Source organism: Triturus cristatus, chromosome 11, assembly GCF_964204655.1.
Source record: "Triturus cristatus chromosome 11, aTriCri1.1, whole genome shotgun sequence".
In the NCBI taxonomy this organism is placed as follows: Eukaryota; Metazoa; Chordata; class Amphibia; order Caudata; family Salamandridae; genus Triturus; species Triturus cristatus.
The window spans coordinates 224,494,292-224,515,585 of record NC_140594.1 but is presented as its reverse complement, the minus strand read 5'-3'; the positions used below and the strand labels follow the sequence as shown (position 1 = coordinate 224,515,585).

Sequence of the window (21,294 nt, the reverse complement as noted above, 5' to 3'; positions counted from 1 at the left end):
CCGCATCGTAACACTGCGTTGAACCTTAGGCGCATCCACGGCGTGCTTGCACGGACGGGGACGCTGCAGGAGTCGACCGTTGTGGCCGCACTTGACACCACGATGGCCTTTGACACGGTAGAGTGGGCATATCTGTGGGCTGCACTTGCAAAATTCGGTTTTGGGCCTGGCTTTGTTGGCTGGGTGAGATTACTATATGAAGGACCCTTGGCCAAAGTCGCGGTCAATGGTAGGGCGTCCTGCCCGTTCGAGCTGGGGAGGGGCACCAGGCAGGGTTGTCCCCTGTCGCCGTTGTTGTTTGCTCTTGCCCTTGAACCGCTGGCGGCATGGATAAGATGGCACCCGGACATAAGGGGGATCCGATGGTCAGCAGATCATGAGGACCGCATCTCTCTTTATGCCGACGACATTTTGCTATACCTCACCTCCCCTAGGAAGTCTCTCATAGTAGTCTGTGACGTTTTGGCCTCTTTTGATAGGAACTCGGGTCTCACCATTAACTGGGGTAAGTCGTATCTGTACGCCCTGTGTGGAGACGTCCCTGTTCTCCCGCGGAATTGCTCGATCCAGATCGCCCGGGATGGCTTTTTGTATCTAGGGATCTATATCTCCACCGATCCGATTGTTCGGTATGAGAGAAACCTGCTCCCTCCATTGACGCGCCTGCGGCGGGTTGTGGCGGGTTGGCGGCGGTTGCCGCTTTCCCTCCTGGGCCGGGCCGCGCTGTTCAAAATGATGTCTCTTCCCCGCTTTCTTTATGTCCTGCAGAATACTCTGGAGCTGGTCCCGGCCAGCTATTTTCGGGAGGTTGAGAGCCTCCAGCGCTCGCTGCTGTGGGAGGGCCGACCGCGTATAGCTATTGCAAAACTGACCCTTCAGTGGTACGATGGGGGTATCGCGCTTCCTGACATCAGCCGATACTATTGGGCCACCCAGTTAAGTGCTATCAACCACAGCGTCTACGGACCGGCGCTGAGCCCCGGCTTTGCTATGGACCGATGGTTGCTGCGCGGGGGTAATTACTTTAGAGCACTCTACTCCAGGTCGATGGATGGGTCCCTCACGGGACCGACCAAGACGGCGGTGCACGTGTGGAAGGCTGTTACGAACTCGTTGGGTTGGAAGGATAGGCTTACCCGCGCCACTCCGTTGTTTGATTGCGATGTGTTGGGGAAACTTTGGCACACGAAGGGGTTCGAGAAATGGGACCTGATTGGGATTTCCAGAGTGGGGGATCTTCTGGTTAAGGGACGAGTGAAATCGTTTGATGAGCTACGGACGGAGTACGATCTGGAGGGTACGGAATATTTCCGGTATGCCACGCTCTGCGGTCCGTCCTCGTCGAGGGGGAGGCTGTGCCCGAGTCCTCTCCCTTGGAGGATCGGATTCTGGATGGCCATATGCCGGAGAGTACAATCTCCTTAATCTATAAGAAGCTTGTTAACGTCCGGACCGACCTCCTCCTCGGGGTGCGTGATCAGTGGACTAGGGACGGTCTTGAACTGGATGATGAGGACTGGCAGTATGCCATTTCCTCTCCTAAGGAGGTCGCGATCCCGGCACGGCTAAGGCTAGTGCAGCTTAAGATACTTCATAGAGTCACGGGCCCCCGACTGATTCATATGGGTTTCTCCGAGGATGGCTTGTGTAAGAGGGGCTGTGGGATGGTGGGCACCTTCCTACATATCATATGGGAATGTGGTGTGATTGCGGAGTTCTGGAAGCGAATTCATGTTGTGATGCAGGAGATCACGGGCTTTGCACTGTTGCCAGAGGCACGGTGCTGTCTTTTGAATGTCTGGGGTCCTACTGACTATGATGCTGCGCAGACTCAATGGGTGACCCTGGGAAACATGGTGGCGAAGCGTGATATTGCGCGACTGTGGGGTTCTCAGAGACCTCCCGCTGTGGATGCATGGATGGAAAATATAGACTGGAGCATGTTTAGGGAGCAGACGGTGTACTGTGCCCGGGGGCGGCCTAAGAAATGGCATAAGATATGGGGGCGAAGGAACCAGTATAGGGGGGATATATGTCTGCCCCCGGCCACTGAACCGTTGGAGGAGCACCTCTCCCCCTAGCCTCACTTCCTACTTGGGATTTTTATGAGGATAATATGTTAGATTGTTAGTGCCTCTGCTCTCCCTCATCCACCCGACCGGTGGTTTTGTTTTGTGTTTGAGAATGGGGCTGCGCCCCCACCGGGAACGTGCACGTGTTTATTGTGTACACTGCCTTGCTTGTGTTATTTATTTTAGGTTGTCCTAAAAAAGGAACCTTTGTCTTTTCCTGTACCAGAGCTATGGACACTTCCATGTGTTGTCCTTATTTGGCTGCCGAACCTCCGGGATGTCGGCTGAATAGCTGTGTTCCAGACTGACATAAATAAAGGTTTTTAAAAAAAAAAAAAAAAAAAAAAGAATGGCACAGTGTGAAACAATGTCTTGAATTCAGTTCCCCGTAATTATCGGTGACTGACATTAATTGAAGCTTTGCACTCATCTCTTAGTTTTGATCCGTGTGGCACACTAAGTGTGACGACAGGTATGCCCCGACACATGGGACACATAACTTTCTGCACCATACGATTCGAGCTGAACCTCACAGAAGATTCTCAATAATGCTTAAACAGGCCAAGTGTTGTGTGTGTTCCCATTCCGAGGTAATGTGGCCTGGAACTTTGGCTGGAAAGTTAACTATTGGGGCATGACTGTGTTAATTTGCGTATCGTTACTCGTTTTCTCAAGTGATTTATAAACATGAAGAACAGGTATGGTGTCCACAGTGTTTACCAGTTGCTGAGATTACTTCAAGCATTCCACCAATCAATTTTCTTTATCTGTCTTCTCTGCCAACCGGAAGGCCTGGTCTCGGAGACTGCTGGAATATGAATCTTTCTTCCAACCCTTGAACTGACCTATTTGCTACCTAACAAAGGGACCTCTACATTTACTATTTTCATTTCACTGGATTGAAAATTAATATAATTGGAGGAGCCTAGCGCGCAACCAAGATGGCCGCGTAGGTGCGAGGCTCCCGAGGACCTCCGCGACCTCCTGAATTAATCCTGGCGATATCCTGTCCTTGTTGAGGGGACTGTGTCGGTGAACCCGAGCTGAGGCGCCACCCGTTTTTTGGGCTCGAATCGGACCCCGAACACCGGTGGGAGCATCGATTGAAGGTTGCGGCCTTCTCCTCGCCGGCCCCCCGGATTGGAGTAGTGGGGCGATCCGGGGACGAAGTGAATAACAGCGGCGAGCGGGGCTGGGCGACTCGCGTACCCCGCACTTTCACTTTCGCTTTTGCGCCCTCCTTGCCTCAGGCGGGGTCGGGCTGCGGAGCGGGGTGCGGTGGTGTTGCCTTGTCCAGGTGCCCGGCTGACCCGCCGGCGGTGGGTTGACCCGCGGCCCGGTGGTCGCCCCCGCCCCCCCCCCTGACACCCATGATTTGGTGTGGCGGCCCGTTTGGAGATCTTGGCACGACGGTGGAAGGGCCAGCATGTCCACCAAACAAGATGGCGACCGGGCGAAGATGAAGACAACCCGCCGTGGCACGGCGCACCAGGCCAATAGTATGGATCGCTATACGCTCCAGAAGGGTTCTCCGGAGACATCGCGGTCCTCCCTGGTGGGCCCGACGGAGGCGCCTGCCCAACCGGTGGATCTGACCCTCCGGGACGTCATGGGCGCCATCGCAGAGATGAAGGCCTCAGTGGACCAGCGTTTCGATACCTTGGCGCAAAAAATTGACTCGGTCCTGGTGGATGTGGGCCTTGTGAGGGCAGACTTGTCAAAAACGAACGACCGAGTTGACTCCCTGGCCCACACCACAACGAGCCTCACTACGGACGTGGTGGCCCTCCAGAAGGAGGTGCGCCGGCTTGGCCAGGCGAGCGCCCTGATGGACCGGCGACTGGAGGATTCCGAGGGTCGGGCCCGGAGGAACAATGTTCGCATTATTGGTGTGCCGGAGGGCCGAGAGGCGGAGGCGGCAGATCTCTTCGTGGAAGAACTGATCCTGACCCATCTCCAGCCCCGGGGGCTGAGTAAGCTTTTTGCGGTGGAGCGTGCCCACCGGGTCCCTGGGGGCCGCCCTAAGACCGGTGCACCGCCGCGGCCTATTATTGCCCGGCTTTTTAATTTCCGGGACAGAGACGCCATCCTCCAGACCTCCAGGCAACAGGGACCGGTCAGGCTGGACAACATGGATGTACACTTCTACCCAGACTTTACTCCGGCGGTCCAGAAGCAGCGACAGAGCTTTCTTGGTATTAAACGTCGCCTAAGGGACCTAAACCTCAAGTACTCAATGCTCTTTCCGGCTAAGCTGAGGGTGGAGGTGGATGGCCGTACGCACTTCTTCGACCGGCCCGAGGTGGCTGGGGACTGGTTAGATACTTTGCCTGGAGATCGGGGTGGGGGGGGCGCGGCTGGCGGGGAGGGCCCGCCGGATCAGAATTGAGGGGTGACTGTATAGGCCTTGCTCTGGATATTGTTCCTTTACCATATATTGCTTTCGTATGTTCCCCTCCCATGGAGGTCGGGTGGGGTCTGCTGGGGGCTTCCCTCCTCCTCGGGGGGTCTAGTTAGTAATTAGCTATAGGGCGACAGGCACACTGCACTTTGGGGGGGCTGTCCGGGCTCATGCAGGGGTGCAGGGAGGGGGGAGTTCTGTTGGGACCGGGGGGTGGGGGGGGGTGTGTTGTTTGTTAGCACCGCAAGGCAAACCCGCAACTGTTTTGTTGTTTTTAAGATGCTCGGTGGGGGGCGACCGATTGTTTTGACGTATGATGGGGGGTAGGGATTTGATTGTGTTGTCATGGAATGTTAACGGCCTGGGGGATAGGATTAAGCGTGGTGTGGTCCTGCAGTATTTAAAACGTATTTCTCCAGATGTTGTCTTCCTGCAGGAGACACACCTTATAGGTAACACCTTTCATGCAATGAATCGGCGGGGATATCGTTTGGCGGCCCACTCCGGCTTCACTTCGGGCTCGCGGGGGGTGGGTATTATGGTCAAGAACTCGCTCCCGTTGGAGATTGACGAGGTGCGCCATGATGAGAGGGGACGTTACACTGTTCTGGTGGGACGAATGGAGGGTAGAGTGTTTATCTTTATATCAGTGTACGTCCCGCCTGGGTTACAAGCCACTACATTTGCGGACCTGGGGCGCCTCCTTCTGGACCTTCCGGGTGGCCTGTTGGTGGTTGGAGGGGACTTTAACGCGGTTGCCTCTGGGTCTATGGATCGCCATCCCCCTAGGGACCTCCCCCGGGCACAGGCGTGGCTGCCCGGCCTTTTAGATACGCTGGGCCTGGTGGATTGCTGGCGCTTAAAGCATCCCGTATTGCAACAGTACACCTTCCACTCGGGGGCCCATGGTAGCCTCTCGCGGCTTGATTACATCCTTGTCCCGGCGGCCCAGGCAGGGAGGGTGGGGGAGGTGCGCCATTTGGCACGGGGTATCTCAGACCACTCCCCATTGTTGTTGCATTTCGATGTCTTCCCGAGGGGGGATGGCAGAGTGGCCCCGATCAATGCATGGTATTTGCGCGACCCCACCATTCGTGCCGACTTGATCAAATCCTTACAGCGCTATTTCGATGAGAATGTGGGGTCGGTCCCGTCTGCCATCTCCCTGTGGGAGGCTTTCAAGGTGGTTCTTAGAGGGGAGGCCCTCTCCTTTATTTCCAATGCCCGGCGGCGTGAGCGGGAGGAGGTGACCCGGGTTGAGGCCGAGATTGCAGAACTGGAGGGTGACCTGGGGAGCGGGGTAACAGACGCCAAGTTGCATGTTTTGCACTTAAAGCAGGCGGCCTATCGGGCCCTCGTCACGGAGGCGGCCAGGGGCCTCAGTAGAGAGCAGCAGGGGCGATTGTATGATGTGGGTGACAAGGCTGGCAAATTGATTGCGTGGTTGGACAAGAGGGAAAGAGCGAGCCGCGTGGTGCCTTTGATTGAGAGCGTGGATGGTGTGTGCGTCACTGAGCCGGAAGCCATTGTCTCCTGCTTCGCGGATTATTTCCGCGAAGTCTACTCCCCGGTTTCTCCCTGCTCGGAGGAAGATTCCCATGCCTTGCTTCGGGACATCGCACTGCCCTCCCTTACGGTGGAGGACAGGGATTCGCTGGATGCCCCGCCCACCTCGGACGAAATTGCCTCGGCTATTCGCTCGGTTGCATCCGGCAAGGCCATGGGCCCCAATGGTATTCCCATTGAGCTATACAAGCTACGCCCGGATGTGTTGGCGCCCCACCTGCGCGCGATGTTCCTTGCGGCCCACTCGCGGGGCTCCCTCCCGCCGGACCAGCGTCTGGCTACAATTGTGGTGATCCATAAGGAGGGGAAGCCCCGTGAGCGGGTCACATCCTATAGGCCGATTTCGCTTCTGAACGCGGAGCCCAAAATCCTCGCCAAGGTGTTGGCCAACCGGTTGGTTGGCGTGGTGGGCGATTTGGTCCACCAAGACCAATCGGGCTTTATACCACACCGCAACACGGCGCTTAATCTGCGGCGCTTACACGGGGTGCTCGCGCGTATCCCATTTGTGCGGGAGCCGGCCATCTTGGCGTCCTTGGACGCCACCATGGCGTTTGATACGCTCGAATGGCCATATATTTGGGCGATGCTGGCGAAGTTTGGGTTCGGCCCGGGTTTCGTCAGCTGGGTCAAATTGCTATATTCGGGCCCGTTGGCGCAGGTGGTGGTGAATGGGCGAGTATCTGCCCCATTCGCGCTGGGGCGGGGCACGCGACAGGGTTGTCCCCTGTCGCCTCTCCTGTTCGCCCTGGCCATGGAGCCCCTGGCGGAGTGGTTGCGGTGGCACCCTTCTATCCGTGGTCTCCGCTGGACCCCCGAGCATGAGGACCGCGTGTCCCTCTATGCTGACGATATCCTTTTGTATCTCGCCTCCCCGCGCAAGTCACTGATCGTCCTGGTTGATGTTTTGCGCTCCTTCGGTCGCAACTCAGGCCTGGTCATCAACTGGGCGAAATCCTGTGTCTATGTGCTCTCCGGGGAGGCCCCGGTCTTGCCACGGGACTGTCCGATCCAGATTGCCTCCCAGGGTTTCCGGTACCTGGGTATATATATCACTCTTGACCCGGAGGCCCGCTATGAGCGGAACTTGCTGCCCCCCCTCCAGCGTCTGAGGGAGGACGTGGTGCGCTGGCGGCGTCTGCCGCTCTCGCCGCTCGGCCGAGCGGCCTTATTTAAAATGATGTCCCTGCCGCGCTTCCTCTACGCCCTCCAGAATACCATGGACCTGGTCCCGGCACGCTACTTTCGCGAGGTGGAGGGCCTCCAGCGGCGCCTGTTCTGGGACGGGAGGCCGCGTATTGCTCTGGCTAAATTGACGCTCCCGTGGTACGATGGAGGGGTCGCCCTCCCGGACATCAAACGGTATTACTGGGCCTCCCAACTAGCTGCAATTAATCATGGCCTTTACGGGCCCGCCTTGAACCCGGCATTTGAGATGGACAGGACGCTTCTGCCCGGTGGCGATTATAATCGAGCGCTCTACTCTGGCGCGCCCGACTCCCGTTTGACGGGACCGACGCGTGTCATGGTGCGTGTCCGGCACGCGGCTAATGCAGCGATGGGGTGGAAGGACCGTTTGACCCGAGCGTCTCCGCTGTATGCATCTGAGAGGTTGGGCTCCCTGTGGACGTCGAAGGGCTTCGAGAAGTGGGACACGATCGGAATCAGCACGGTGGGAGATCTCTGGACGAGGGGGGGATTCAAAACTTTTGAGACGCTGCAGGCGGAGTTTCAGCTGCAGGGCAGTGAGTACTTTCGGTACCTACAGGTCCGCCATGCGCTGGGCTCCGTCTTCCCGGATGTTGCATCCATTCCGGAGTCTTCCCCCCTGGAGGACAGAGTGCTAGATGGCCATGTCCCAGACAGCACGATCTCCCTCATATACAAAAAATTGATTAACGATAGATCGTGTCTGCTGACTGGTCTCCGCGAGGCTTGGGTTGCCGACGGGCTGGAGCTGGACGACGAGGATTGGATCTCCGCGGTGGCCTCTCCGAAAGAGGTGGCCATCCCGGCTCGCCTTCGTTTCGTCCAGCTCAAGATCCTTCACCGGGTCTACGTGACGGGGCCAAGGCTTTTACGTATGGGTTTTGCCGGTGATGGAATGTGTAAGCGTGGCTGTGGTGCGTTGGCGACTTTCATGCATATACTGTGGGAGTGCCCGAAGGTGGAGCGATTCTGGCGTGGTGTGCATGAGGTTCTACGAATGGTTACGCGTGTCGCGCTGCTGCCTGAAGCGAGGAGATGCTTGCTGAATGTCTGGGAACCAAATGACTACTCGGTCCCGCAGGCGCGGTGGGTGACTCTGGGATACATGATAGCCAAGCGTGATATTGCCCAATTGTGGGGATCCCAGAGGCCCCCTGCGGTGTCGGCCTGGAAAGAGCATATGGATTGGTGTATGTTTCGTGAAAAGGTGGTGTATGTGGCGAGGGGTAAGCCTGGGGCGTGGATGAAACTCTGGGGCCCCTGGAACGCCTACCGCGGGGGTATTTGTGAGCCGCCGCTGCTACCGGCGGCCTCGCCGGCTCCGTCTCCCTAGATGGCGCCCCTCCCTTGGCCGCGGGCGCGCGGTCCCCCAGTCCCTGATCTACTCCCGTCCCCCTCTTCAGAATTTTGCTGCTGGTTTGGATCCCCCACTTATGGAGCACGTGTTGTCACTTTGGATCGAGGGTTGCCTTGCGGTTGTGGTTTGTTTACGTTGTTTTGCGTTAAGAAAATGGAACCGTACTGTGGGCATGGAGCTGTGAGGCCTGCACCATTGATCACTCCTGTCTTCCTACTGTGCACCGCTGAGAAAGCTTTTTGCTGTATGTATGTAATATGCTTTTGATGCTCTAGCGGCCGGCCGTGTGGTTGTAGGCCCATACCTGTAACTTCTATAAACTGCAATAAACGGTTTCAAAAAAAAAAAAAAAAAAAAAAAAAAAAAGAAAATTAATATAATTATTCCTCTACCTTCCTTTCAGTGTCTATCTAGAGTCAAAACAGGCTTATATTACTAACTGATGCACCAAAATGGTAGAATTTTAAGCATAACAGGTCACAAGTACAAAAGAAATAAAATACATTTTTGGGGTGATTCTGAACCATGCAGCAAGATGGTGCTTAAATGCGGTGATCAGGTGGTCTGCTCTAATATATTGCACTATCCTTAATTGCAAGTCATGCACAAAAGGAAAACTTGCTAGATACGGTCAAACTCTCCAAATGTACGTCAGACAGAAGCGGATTCAAAATACTTTCCTTTTCCTGATTTGGACCCTCTCCTCCTGCCCATGATTCCACCTATAACAGCCTCACTTCATGGAGGCCTTGCTGCTGGAGAGACTGCTGTGGCAGAACCTGTCCAGCTCAGCAATAGTGTTCACTGACATACGAGTTGGTGATTTCACACTTATAGCTTCACCCAAACCAAACAAGCATAGTCTGTGACACCTCCTTCCTGCGAGCGCTATCAGCAACAGTGGCTGGTGGTTGGTCAGGAAGATCAGTGCTCATTGGAGGTCCCATGTGGGTGTGACAATTTTACCTAGGCTAGGTGAAGGCCTGGTGCTGGATTATGGGTCATGCAGTACTCACAAATTTACTTCTAAGAATGGGCTGTGGGGCAGTGAACAAGTATGGAGTATGGAGGTGTGGTTGCATACCGATCAGTATAAATTTAACTAATATGGAGGAGTTCACCTCTGGTGTAGAGTTAGCTCTCACTGAGAAGCTCCAGGCTCACCTCACTCTTGTTCTCTTCCTGGAAGCGCTCTACTGGCGAGAGGGTTTCTTGTGCTGAACAAGGACTGGACTGGCAGCTCTGCAACGTTGCAGGTATCCGACTGTGAAGTCCTTCTACCTCTGTGTTCCAAATCAATCTGGCATCCATGATCCTGAAGTTCGTATCTCCTTGAGGTGAGTGAGGCAGATTTCTTAAAGCAGCATGACCCTTCCTAGACTGAGCAGCACCTGAGGTACTGATGTATCTGCTGAGACTGGTAACAGTGGACTGAACAGGCTCACCTAGGGAATCATTAATGATCGCCTGATAGAATCAGCTACATTTATCTTATTTCTGTACCTGGCTTTGCCCATAATTCTCTCATTTGAGGTACTGGGGTGTATAATTCCTAACATCTATGTGGATTGCCCAGTCAGGCTAGTTTATACAGGGCTTCTCTGTCACAGATCTTGTTGCTCTGGAGTTTTAGCAGCGTGAACATTCCAATTTCCCTGTGAGTCTTTGACACCTAATGCATTCTCACCCCCAACTAGGTGCAGTGCACTGTCCTCTCCTGTTGTCCCTATCTGCTTTAAAAGCTGTACCACTACCAAATGTTACCAAGGAAAGGTCAATAACAAGCAGTCAAAACCATCCTTTGATAGCATGACAGCACCAACTGCACCTTCTACCTTCTTGGATGCAGATGAAGACCATTCTACTTCCTCGGCTACTGATGCCCAAGATTCTGAAATAACATTCCGGGGGTACTTGCTTTACTTTAGTGACTACTGATTTGAAACTGGCAGCTTCATCGTATAGAAGGACCATGTGCAGAAGCATCTGGACAAATAGGCCACTAGGACTAATATGGTAAAGTTTCTTTTTTGGACACAGAAGTAGAGTTTCTTTTTTGGACACTGCAGATAAAAACACAGAGATTAATGGGAAGTTGCTGCAGATGTTAGAGAGGACCCAGGCCAAGAAAAAAGACATCAAAGAGAGGCCTCAGCAGTATAATAATCAAGTGGTGGTGGTCCCAGAGAACACAACTACAGGGGCAGTTGAGCAATTTACAAAGAAAAAAGTCTGCAGATCTACGGTCCCCAACTGGTGCCTGGTAAATCCCCTGTAAAATTAAATAAAAATACTATTCTTCAACAAGCCCCTGAGAAACAACCACTAGAATACAGAGGAGTGGAATTTTAGATTTTTCAAGATTTCATAGTGGCTGCACAGAAGGCCAGGAAATCCTTTACAGCTGTTATGAATAGGCTGTGGTAGTACGAGATGAAATATACAACCCAATATAGCTGCAGAAAGAAGAAAATCTAAAAAGTGCCCAAGCCAACCATATGTAAGGCCTCAGTTATGTCAAACAAAAAACCTAACAAGTTGGACGCACATGACAGACAACAAAAGGGTTTCCAGGTTCCTTACAAGATGCCCAAGAAACCAAGACCTAAAGCCAAAAAAATATTGGAAATGCCTCCTGAAAAGCATCATGTGCCGGAAACTGGGCATAACTAAATGACCGGCATAAGTTTTGAGAGCTATCACATGGATTAAATGACCCAAAGTGAAATCCTGGTAATCGGTCACGAGTTCCATGTTTAAATATTTTCTCATTTCTGTGATAAAAGGTCTAATCCCATTCATATTGGTCAAGTGAAGAACAAGATAATTGCACTATCTATAAGAAGGAACACTGAAGTAACACTATGCAATTTGGTTTAAATGTGCAGGTTTACACATTATTTAGTATCACATAAGATATACCTGTGCATCCAGTTGCTGCTTGCGTGCAGATTTCAATTCATCCTGTTCCTCCTTTTCTCGAGCAGTTAAATGTTTTGCATTTTCAAGGTCACTGATGAGTTGTTCACGTAATCTTAAGGATTCCTTCTGGGCTTGTTGGTTCAATTCAATCTTTTCCTGAATCTGAAGCTGCCTGCCAGCAAAAACCTATGCGGGGACCAATATAATATTTGATTTATTAATAGAGCACTAAAATGTATTTTCAAACAGATGCCAGATAATGAAGTGGGAATATTTGACAGTCAAACTATTTGAAGGTAAAAATCAAAGCCAAACTACAATCATTATGATTTGAAATGTCTAAAATGTGATGCTATGTGCAGTCTAGGCAGTGAGGTTTCTCCGAAAGGGGGCTAAAGCATGCTGCATCAAGCAAGAGCCACCTTAAATGTGAATGTTAAGAATGTTATTTTTTTGTACTTTTTTTCTCCCTATTCAGCAAATTATTTTTTGCTTTCATTTTACCTGTATTTGAACTCTGTTTCAGGACCGGAAGCTCTGATTATGCTTTCTTCCATTTATTTAGCTCAGCAGCCAAAGAACAGTATATATATATAAAAAATATTCAAGCGAAGGACTGACTACAACACTCATGATTCCAAGCATAAGCCTGAAAACCATCTATCAGATGGCTCTGTCCCCACATAAAAATATCCCCAAAGAACAGCAGTTTGTCTTTCAGGTAAGTGGTTTTCCTTCAGCAATATTTCTGTGGTAGTAATAAAGGCATAATTTTCACTACATTTGTGTGGTTTTGGTCCTTGTGTTGATTCTTATATTGACTAGGAATGAAGCACCAGTAAATAGGAACTTTGCAGTTTCTCTTGGGACTCCTGTACCTTTCTGGTGTGGTCCTCCTTCTCGGCAGGGGCGCCCTAGCGTATTCGGGCCACCTGCGTGATCCCGGTCAGAGCATGGCTGTCTCAGATTTACATGCTTGAGGGGTCTGAGTTGGGAGCGTATCATGTGCTTTCTCTGTGCCCCGGCTCGGCCCATCAGAGATTCCCCTGGACTCTTTCATGTGTCCCGTGAGGTCCGGTTTTCCGCAGGTGCCACCAGGGGTGCTGTAGGCAGGAGGGGAACACATCTCACTCATCTTCGACTAATATTAAAAAACAAGCATTGGCAAAGCCAATAGGTTTTGCCAATGTGAAATCTACTAGCTTTGTCAATCCTTTTTTACATGTTGCACAGATCAACTGCTGTGCAACATGTAAAAAAACATTGACAAAGCTAATAGAATTTGCATAGGTGAAACCTTCTGGCTTTGCCAATGCTGCTTCTTCTGCTTTCCGTGCTGATGTCCACAATGGAGTTCGTGTTGTGATGTTTTCATGTCTTGACATCACTTCTGAGGTCACCAGTAATAGTGCCAACCTGTATCAATTGTTATCAGGTTAGTGAATCTGATGCTTGCTCAATCTGCCTATTGCATAATTGCTACTAAAGAGTATGTCAGGGAAAAGTGGTTTTTGGGCACTGCTAATGTTCACTTGACATCAGTCACTGAACTGGAGCACAAAGAATCATGGCCCATAAAATCTGATGACAGGCTTAATTTCAAACTACATTTTAAATATGTCATTAAGTCTCGTTCTTTCTCACACGCTTATCAAAAATTGAATTGTAAAGTTTAAAATGCCCAGAATTTGCATAGCTATAAGAATAAAAGGAAACCCATTTAGACTTAAGTCCACTCTATACCTATATCTAAGAGAACAGACCAGCAAAGGCTAGGGTTGCACAGGATCAAAAATTTGTTGAAGTAGTTTAGCTAAAATTGTATCTTCACCACTGGACCATGTGTCCCCGTGACTAAGGTGTGCCAGCAGACCAAAATAACTTATTACAACTGTGGGGTGTACCTTTGTTTCCTATAACTTGTCTCCTAGAGATGCTTTTTCCATTTAATGTGTTGAAAGCTGCTGGCCAAACTGTATGGGCCTTGAGGGACGCTTACATTAACTCAGGACGTCTTGTGGTGCATGTAGCAGCATGCAAGGGCAGATTAAATATTCAGAGCAGGATAGAAGCACGTTCTGGAGGAATAATAGCTCTACTTCTCAGATTACTAAAAACTGTTGAGGCCCGGAGGTGTATGCGATATGAAAGTAAAGTTGCGATGTGCAAGCATTAAACAGATGCGGCCAGTGATTCTTCACGCAGTGACCTGCCGGCCCCTTTTATGGTGTATTAAAGAGGCATTAGTTAAAGAAATTTGCAGATGGCATTGGGACACCAATGCGAACAGGCGGGCTTCTCTGCACTTCCACCCTGGCTGCATCTACAACCAGTGATTAAACAACACACAAGACAGGAGGGGGTTTGAGATGAGAACATGCAGCGCATGAAGAGGGCGAGATGGAGGGATGAAACATTGACACAGGAGGAGTGCGTGAGGATGCAATTAAAGAACGAGAGGAGTGGGGGCAATGATTAAAGAAAGCCAAGGGAGAGGACATAATTAAACAACACACAAGGGAAGGGGGGATGGGAAAAACAGGCAGTGTACAAGAAGGGTGGGAGTTGAGGAACTGTAGGCACATGCACTCTCTATGAGTACATTTGGAAAAGTGAGACGAGCAAAGAGAAATACAAACAAGATAAGGACTTGATTTACAGCCACCAGCTGAGGTGGAAAGCCAAAAAAGAAGTCCAACAAAAGCGGATAAAAAAAAAAAAAAAAAAAAAAAAGAGTACTTGGGCCATGGGACATTGATAAGAAAAACACACAAAGGACAACAGGAAATGGTATGCTACAACCGATAAAAATGGAGGAAAAGTAAGTAAGTGGCAAACACACAAATAAATGAAAAGTAAGGGCGGATGTAAGCCCCTTTTAAGATTGATATGACATACAATAGAATTCACAAGCACAGAGCAGGCGCTGTGCAGGCAAAACCTAATGAGCGATGTGCGCATCTCTGCCTGTTAACTGCGGTTAGAGAACATTAGTTATAGTCATGCATTCTTCTTTCTGGACTATACGCCAATGTGCTGGATCCTTAGGGAACTGCCTGTTCAGGTTTTTTGGCTTTACAATTCAGATGGTCCTGTGCTTGCCCATATAATCTAAAGGATACTGCATCCATGTAACAGGTTGTTGCCATCATAGACTTGATTGCCCTTATTATTACCAATTCTATTAGTATTTCTATTACTGCCAGTATAAATATTAATATTGGCTTCTGATCTCACAATGGCAGAAGCTAGGAGTGACGCAACATTTGATGAGGTGGCAGAAGGTATGTTGCCTATGGCCCTGGATGGTGACTTTGTAATTTGGGTTGATGCAATTCTCCAAAGGGAAGTTGCCCACACCTTCATGCTCTTGAGAAGGAACATTATGATGGCAGTGGCACCCTGCAGCATGAACCCCATGCTGGGAGGGAAGACCAGGGTCCCTCTCACCATTCAGACCTCTGGAAGCTCTAAAAGCCCATGGAAAAGTTAAGCCTATGGCAAACACTAAAACACGGTCTTCTCCCATGCCCGTCACTTTCAAAAGTCTTAGTATGGCATTCCTAAAGAGGCGATCCTCTGCCACAGCGGATCTGCAGTACTCCGCCACACACAGGTTTAACCTAATTCAGCCCGATGTGCTACAGTGTAATGAGGATGTTGATAATGGGGAAGAATTTGGTGCCCTTGATCTCAATGATTCCGACAAAGGAACAAGGGCTCAGTCGACCACGACGACCAAAGAGCAGTACTGAGCGTTTCAGGTCGGATAATCCCTCTAGTGGGGCAACATAAAGCCCGAATAAGTTAGAAGGCATATTGAACCCGGTCGATATTTACCACCTACGCTCAGTGGAGTTAGTTCCAGCAGAAAAAGTGGCCCAATATGTGGGCAATCGAATTTGCAAACCTATGGACCAAGAAGTCAGGGCCTCCTTAGGGTGGAATGCCCACATCCATCCCTTGATGGAAAGTCTCCTCAACACCAGAGATTGTAGCCAAGTTTATTAAGGACCCTGAAAAGGTGATTGACCATTTCTGGAAGGCGTGCCAGGATACTCTCTTTGATAACTTGGGGCCAATGACCAAAATTTGGACATGGCTAAGGAGGCTAAGGACACTGGCGGTATAATATCACCTGATCTGTTGTCAGAATGGGCACAGAGGACAATATGCTTTCTTGGAAATGTCAACTGTGCACTCTTCTATAGAGAGAAGATGTTCCCCTTTTAATTAAGTCCGATCTCAAACTGGGGGAATTAGCCACATCTGAATCAGGCCCTGTATCAGAGGAGGACTCTTTGAAGACACAGAGATGTGTAACAACTTTCTCCTCACTGGATAAGGCCCTGAAATTAATAAAAAGAGTATTTAAGAAACACTGTTGATCGCTGGTTGTGGTGGTTTGTTCTAGATCATGGAAACCTTGACGTTTAAGAAAGAGTGGTCCCTTCCCGAAGCCACCCTACCAACTGGGAGAAAATACCAAGCTAGTGGACACCCTGGAAAAGGAACAACTTTTGGAGGACGAAAAGCACAAAGCGCAAAAACTCCAAAGATGAATATCCAGGAAGGCTGAAGACAACGAGAAGGACCAACCTGGAAAAAGGGCAGAAAAAAACAGGAAAACTAGTTAAGGAAACAAGGACCTAACTGGGAGTATGTACACAGAACAAGGATGTTTGCTACCCACTCCTGATAAGGTCTGGCAGCCTTGTATACTACCAAATAGCCTGGAAAAGGAAGTAACTGTAGGAGGGGAGATAACCGTCATCTTATATTGGGGATGATACATAGAGAATAATATGGGAAACGCAATCGGGGCTTGGGGTATTTAATAAACAAGATGGCACCACCTACCCAGGACGCAGAGAAGATCGCAGCCCACACCCGCCTGTCTGATCTCCCTAGTGGAAAGAAAACTGCTGGGCAAGAGGTAAGCCCAAACGCGGACCTACTGCATCACATACGTTGCTCTACTGGCCCACTGTTTGAGATGCATCCCAATCGGAACACAGCGTGACCGAAAACACATTTTCTGTGGGGTCAGAAGAGGCAGGGGATGACCTTTCAACCATCCATACAACTCCCAAAGATATCAAGGCAATCGTCCAGTTCCAATACGAAGATCAGAACCGGTTTAGGGGTTTCTTTCCAACCAGACGACATAGTGGCAGAGTAAATTTCCATGGAACTACCAATGCACCCGGAAGATAAGGTAAGGAGTATCCTGTCTTCAAAACCAAAAGTGGAAAGTCATCTGGGGTTATTCTTTCACCAATAGAGGGAGAGTAAATGGGACATGTGGGTCCTGCAAACTGGTTTTCAAATAGAGTTCACCGGCACTCCGGTTCAGCACAGGAGCCTAGGAGCCAGTTTTTTGGCTGAAGTAGAACGCCTTGTGAATTCACTGGAGCTAAATTTCTTTCTGGACATTGTTCCTTCCCTCTTACATCCACAGAGGTTTTTGAGAAATGTTTTCTTGGTCGAGTAAAAGGATATGGGTATATGCCTGATGATAAACCTCTGGGAGTTCAGTCAGTGGTTTATGTACTGCCACTTCAAGATGGAGGGAATCCATCCTTCGACTGGGCGATTGGATGGTAAGGTTGGATCTGGAGGACGCTTTCTTCACAATTCCTATTTTTCCATACAGATTGATGCTGTTCATGTGGGACGGTCAGGTCTACGAGTTTGTGGCACTTCCCTCCAGACTTTCGAAGATCATGCTACCAGTGGAGGAGTGGTTACGGCCCATGGACGTTCGGATGAATATATACATATACAATATTTTCTTTTTACACCAGGAGTCGTCAGTTCCCCTCTAGAACTGTGATGCAATCCATCTTGAAAGCAATGGGTTTTGCTCAAATCAGAATTTGCTGCCTAACAATTAATATGCTTCCTGAGTTTTATCATCAGCTTAAACCAGCAGGTTATGAAACTCCCTCACAAGAAATTGACATTGATCAGAAAGGAGCTGAAGTGCAACTTGGGAAATAAAATTGGATCACTTCAATATTGGATAGGCCTTCTGGCATCATCCATTCAGGCTATATTTCTGGACCCTCTACATGATGGGGCCCTTCAGAGGTTGTTGGCGGCTCACTTAACCCTTTCGCTGCCAGGCCTTTTCCCCCTCCTGTGCCAAGCCTTTTTTTGGCTATTTGGGGTAGTGTGCGCTTAGGCCCCTGTAACTTTTTGACCACATTAGGTATCCACGCCAAATTTGCGTCCTTTTCTTCCAACATCATGGGGATTCTAAAGGTACTCAGGGTTTGTGGATTCTCCTAGAGGGGTTACAGAAATGAGCCAAAATACAGCAACATTTTGTTTTTTTTTCGGAAAAATGGGAAAAACGGGCTGCAAATGAAAGCATCTGGGTTTTTCCCTGCAAATGTTATCAAAAAAGGGTTTGTGGGGTTGAAATCACCATTTTCCCAGCTCTTCGGGGATACCAGACTTTTGTCAGAAACCCAACATTTTTTACACAGTTTTGGCATTTTTCTGGGACATAGCCTATTTTTGCTATTTTTTGTGCTTTTGACCTCCTTCCAGTTAATGGCAGAAATGGGTACAAAAGCAATAATGGATCCAGGAAAGCTATACATTTTCAAAAAGAAGACAAAATTCTGAATTCAGCAAGGGGTCATTTGTGTAGATCCATCAAGGTTTTCTTATAGAAACTAACAGTTAAATATAGGATAAATTTAAAATTAGTTGAAAAAAACAGCATTTTGTGTCAACGTTTTCACCTGTAAATTCGTCTAATTATGACAGCTCTTTGAAAGCAATATACCATTACATCCGCTGGACATTACTGGTTGTGGGGATATATAGGACTTGTAGGTTCACCAAGAACCCGACGAACCCAGAGCCAAAAACTGAGCAGCAACTTGCAATGGTTTTTTATTATGTACAGGGAATATAGTAATTATTCTGTAAAAATGTGTACATGGAAAAATCGGTATGAAAGACACCTATGTATTTCTGAAATGGGAACAAAATATAGAGTTTAGAAACAATAGATATTTGCACATTTCTGAAATTGGGAATACTCATACTAGCATGAGAATTATCAGTCATTTTTTAGAATGACTTCTTTTTTACACAATATCTTTCATTTGGAAGGCAGAAATGCATCGAAAGTCAATAGATAATAACAGTTCCTTTACAAATCTGAATTACCCTAAGTCTCCCGATAAAAATGGTACCTCACTTGTGTGGGTAGGCATAGTGCCCGCGACAGGAAACGGCGCAAAACGCAACGTGGTCACAACTCAATATCGCAGTGAAAATTTACCCTTTTTTGGCAAAGTGCCTAGCTCTAGTTTTTGAACCCTAGCTCTGCGGGCACCTTGGGAAACCTAGCAAACCTATACATTTTTGAAAACTAGACACCAAGGGGAATCCAGGATGGGGTGACTTGACTGCCTCCCACCAGGGTCTGTTACCCAGAATCCCTTGCAAACCTAAAAAATTGTCAAAAAAACACATTTTCCCCACATTTCTGTGGTGGAAAGTTCCGGAATCTGCGTGGATCCACAAATTTCCACCCACCCCGCGTTCCCCAAAGTCTTACGAGAAAAACGGTACCTCACTTGTGTGGGTCGGCCTAGTGCCTGCGACAGGAAACGGCACAAAACGCAACGTGGTCACACCTCAATTTCGCAGTGAAAAATGACCCTTTTTTGGCAAAATGTCTAGCTGTAGTTTTTGAACCCTAGCTCTGTGGGCACCTTGGGAAACCTAGTAAACCTATACATTTTTGAAAACTAGACACCCAGGGGAATCCAGGATGGGGTGACTTGACTGCCTCCCACCAGGGTCTGTTACCCAGAATCCCTTGCAAACCTAAAAAATTGTCCAAAAAAACACATTTTCCCCACATTTCTGTGGTGGAAAGTTCCGGAATCTGCGTGGATCCACAAATCTCCACCCACCCCGCGTTCCCCAAAGTCTTACGAGAAAAACGGTACGTCACTTGTGTGGGTCGGCCTAGTGCCCGCGACAGGAAACGGAGCAAAACGCAACGTGGTCACACCTCAATTTCGCAGTGAAAAATGACCCTTTTTTGGCAAAATGTCTAGCTGTAGTTTTTGAACCCTAGCTCTGCGGGCACCTTGGGAAACCTAGCAAACCTATACATTTTTGAAAACTAGACACCAAGGGGAATCCAGGATGGGGTGACTTGACTGCCTCCCACCAGGGTCGGTTACCCAGAATCCCTTGCAAACCTAAAAAATTGTCAAAAAAAACACATTTTCCCCACATTTCTGTGGTGGAAAGTTCCGGAATCTGCGTGGATCCACAAATTTCCACCCACCCCGCATTCCCCAAAGTCTTACGAGAAAAATGGTACCTCACTTGCGTGGGTCGGCCAAGTGCCCGCGACAGGAAACGGCACAAAACGCAACATGGTCACACCTCAATTTCGCAGTGAAAAAGGACCCTTTTTTGGCAAAATGTCTAGCTGTAGTTTTTGAACCCTAGCTCTGCGGGCACCTTGGGAAACCTAGCAAACCTATACATTTTTGAAAACTAGACACCAAGGGGAATCCAGGATGGGGTGACTTGACTGCCTCCCACCAGGGTCTATTACCCAGAATCCCTTGCAAACCTAAAAAATTGTCCAAAAAAACACATTTTCCCCACATTTCTGTGGTGGAAAGTTCCGGAATCTGCGTGGATCCACAAATTTCCACCCACTCCGCGTTCCCCAAAGTCTTACGAGAAAAATGGTACCTCACTTGCGTGGGTAGGCCTAGTGTCCGCGTCAGGCAAGGGCCCAAAACCAATTGAGGAGACATCAAAATTACCTATCACAAAACAACCTGGTTTTGCAAAGGGGGTCCCATGAGTTTTTGGCCCTGGGCTTGGCGGCTATCTAGGGAAACCTACCAAACCCACACATTTCTGAAAACTAGACACCCGGGGGATTCCAGGGAGGTATGGCTTGCGTGGATCCCTCAACGTTTCCTTACCCAGAATGCCCTGCAAACCTCAAATTTAGCTGAAAAAAATCACCTTTTTCACACATTTTTGTGTGGGAAAGTTGTGGCATCACCGGGCTGACACAAATTTCCTACCACCCAGCGTTCCCCCGGGTCTCCCGATAAAAACGGTGCCTCACTCGTGTGGGAGGCCCAAGTACCCGCGACAGGCAAGGACCCAAAACGTAGTGAGGCGACATGAAAATTGCCTATCTCAAAACGACCTGGTTTTGCAAGGGGGGTCACTTGGGTTTTTGGCCCGGTGCTCGGCGGCCACCTAGGGAAACCTACCAAACCCACACATTTCTGAAAACTAGACACCCGGGGGATTCCAGGGAGGTATGGCTTGCGTGGATCTCCCAACGTTTCCTTACCCAGAATGCCCTGCAAACCTCAAATTTAGCTGAAAAAAATCACATATTTCACACATTTTTGTGCGGGAAAGTTGTGGTATCACCGGGCTGACACAAATTTCCTACCACCCAGCGTTCCCCCGGTTCTCCCGATAAAAACGGTGCCTCACTCGTGTGGGAGGCCCAAGTACCCGCAACAGGCAAGGACCCAAAACGTAGTGAGGCGACATAAAATTGCCTATCTCAAAACCACCTGGTTTTGCAAGGGGGGTCACTTGGGTTTTTGGCCCGGTGCTCGGCGGCCACCTAGGGAAACCTACCAAACCCACACATTTCTGAAAACTAGACACCCGGGGGATTCCAGGGAGGTATGGCTTGCGTGGATCCCCCAATGTTTCCTTACCCAGAATGCCCTGCAAAC

The 21,294-nt window shown here is 49.4% G+C and overlaps 1 protein-coding gene across 2 annotated transcripts in view; it reads right to left on the bottom strand.

Moving 5' to 3' along the window:
- The window catches only part of TCHP (trichoplein keratin filament binding), a 413,518-nt gene that overhangs the window by 82,488 nt on the left and 309,736 nt on the right, over positions 1-21,294 (bottom strand). For both annotated transcript variants that reach the window (XM_085633293.1, XM_085633294.1), the window contains exon 11: positions 11,528-11,713. In XM_085633293.1, coding sequence (XP_085489419.1) covers positions 11,528-11,713 — 186 coding nt within the window. The remainder of the gene's footprint in view (positions 1-11,527; positions 11,714-21,294) is intronic.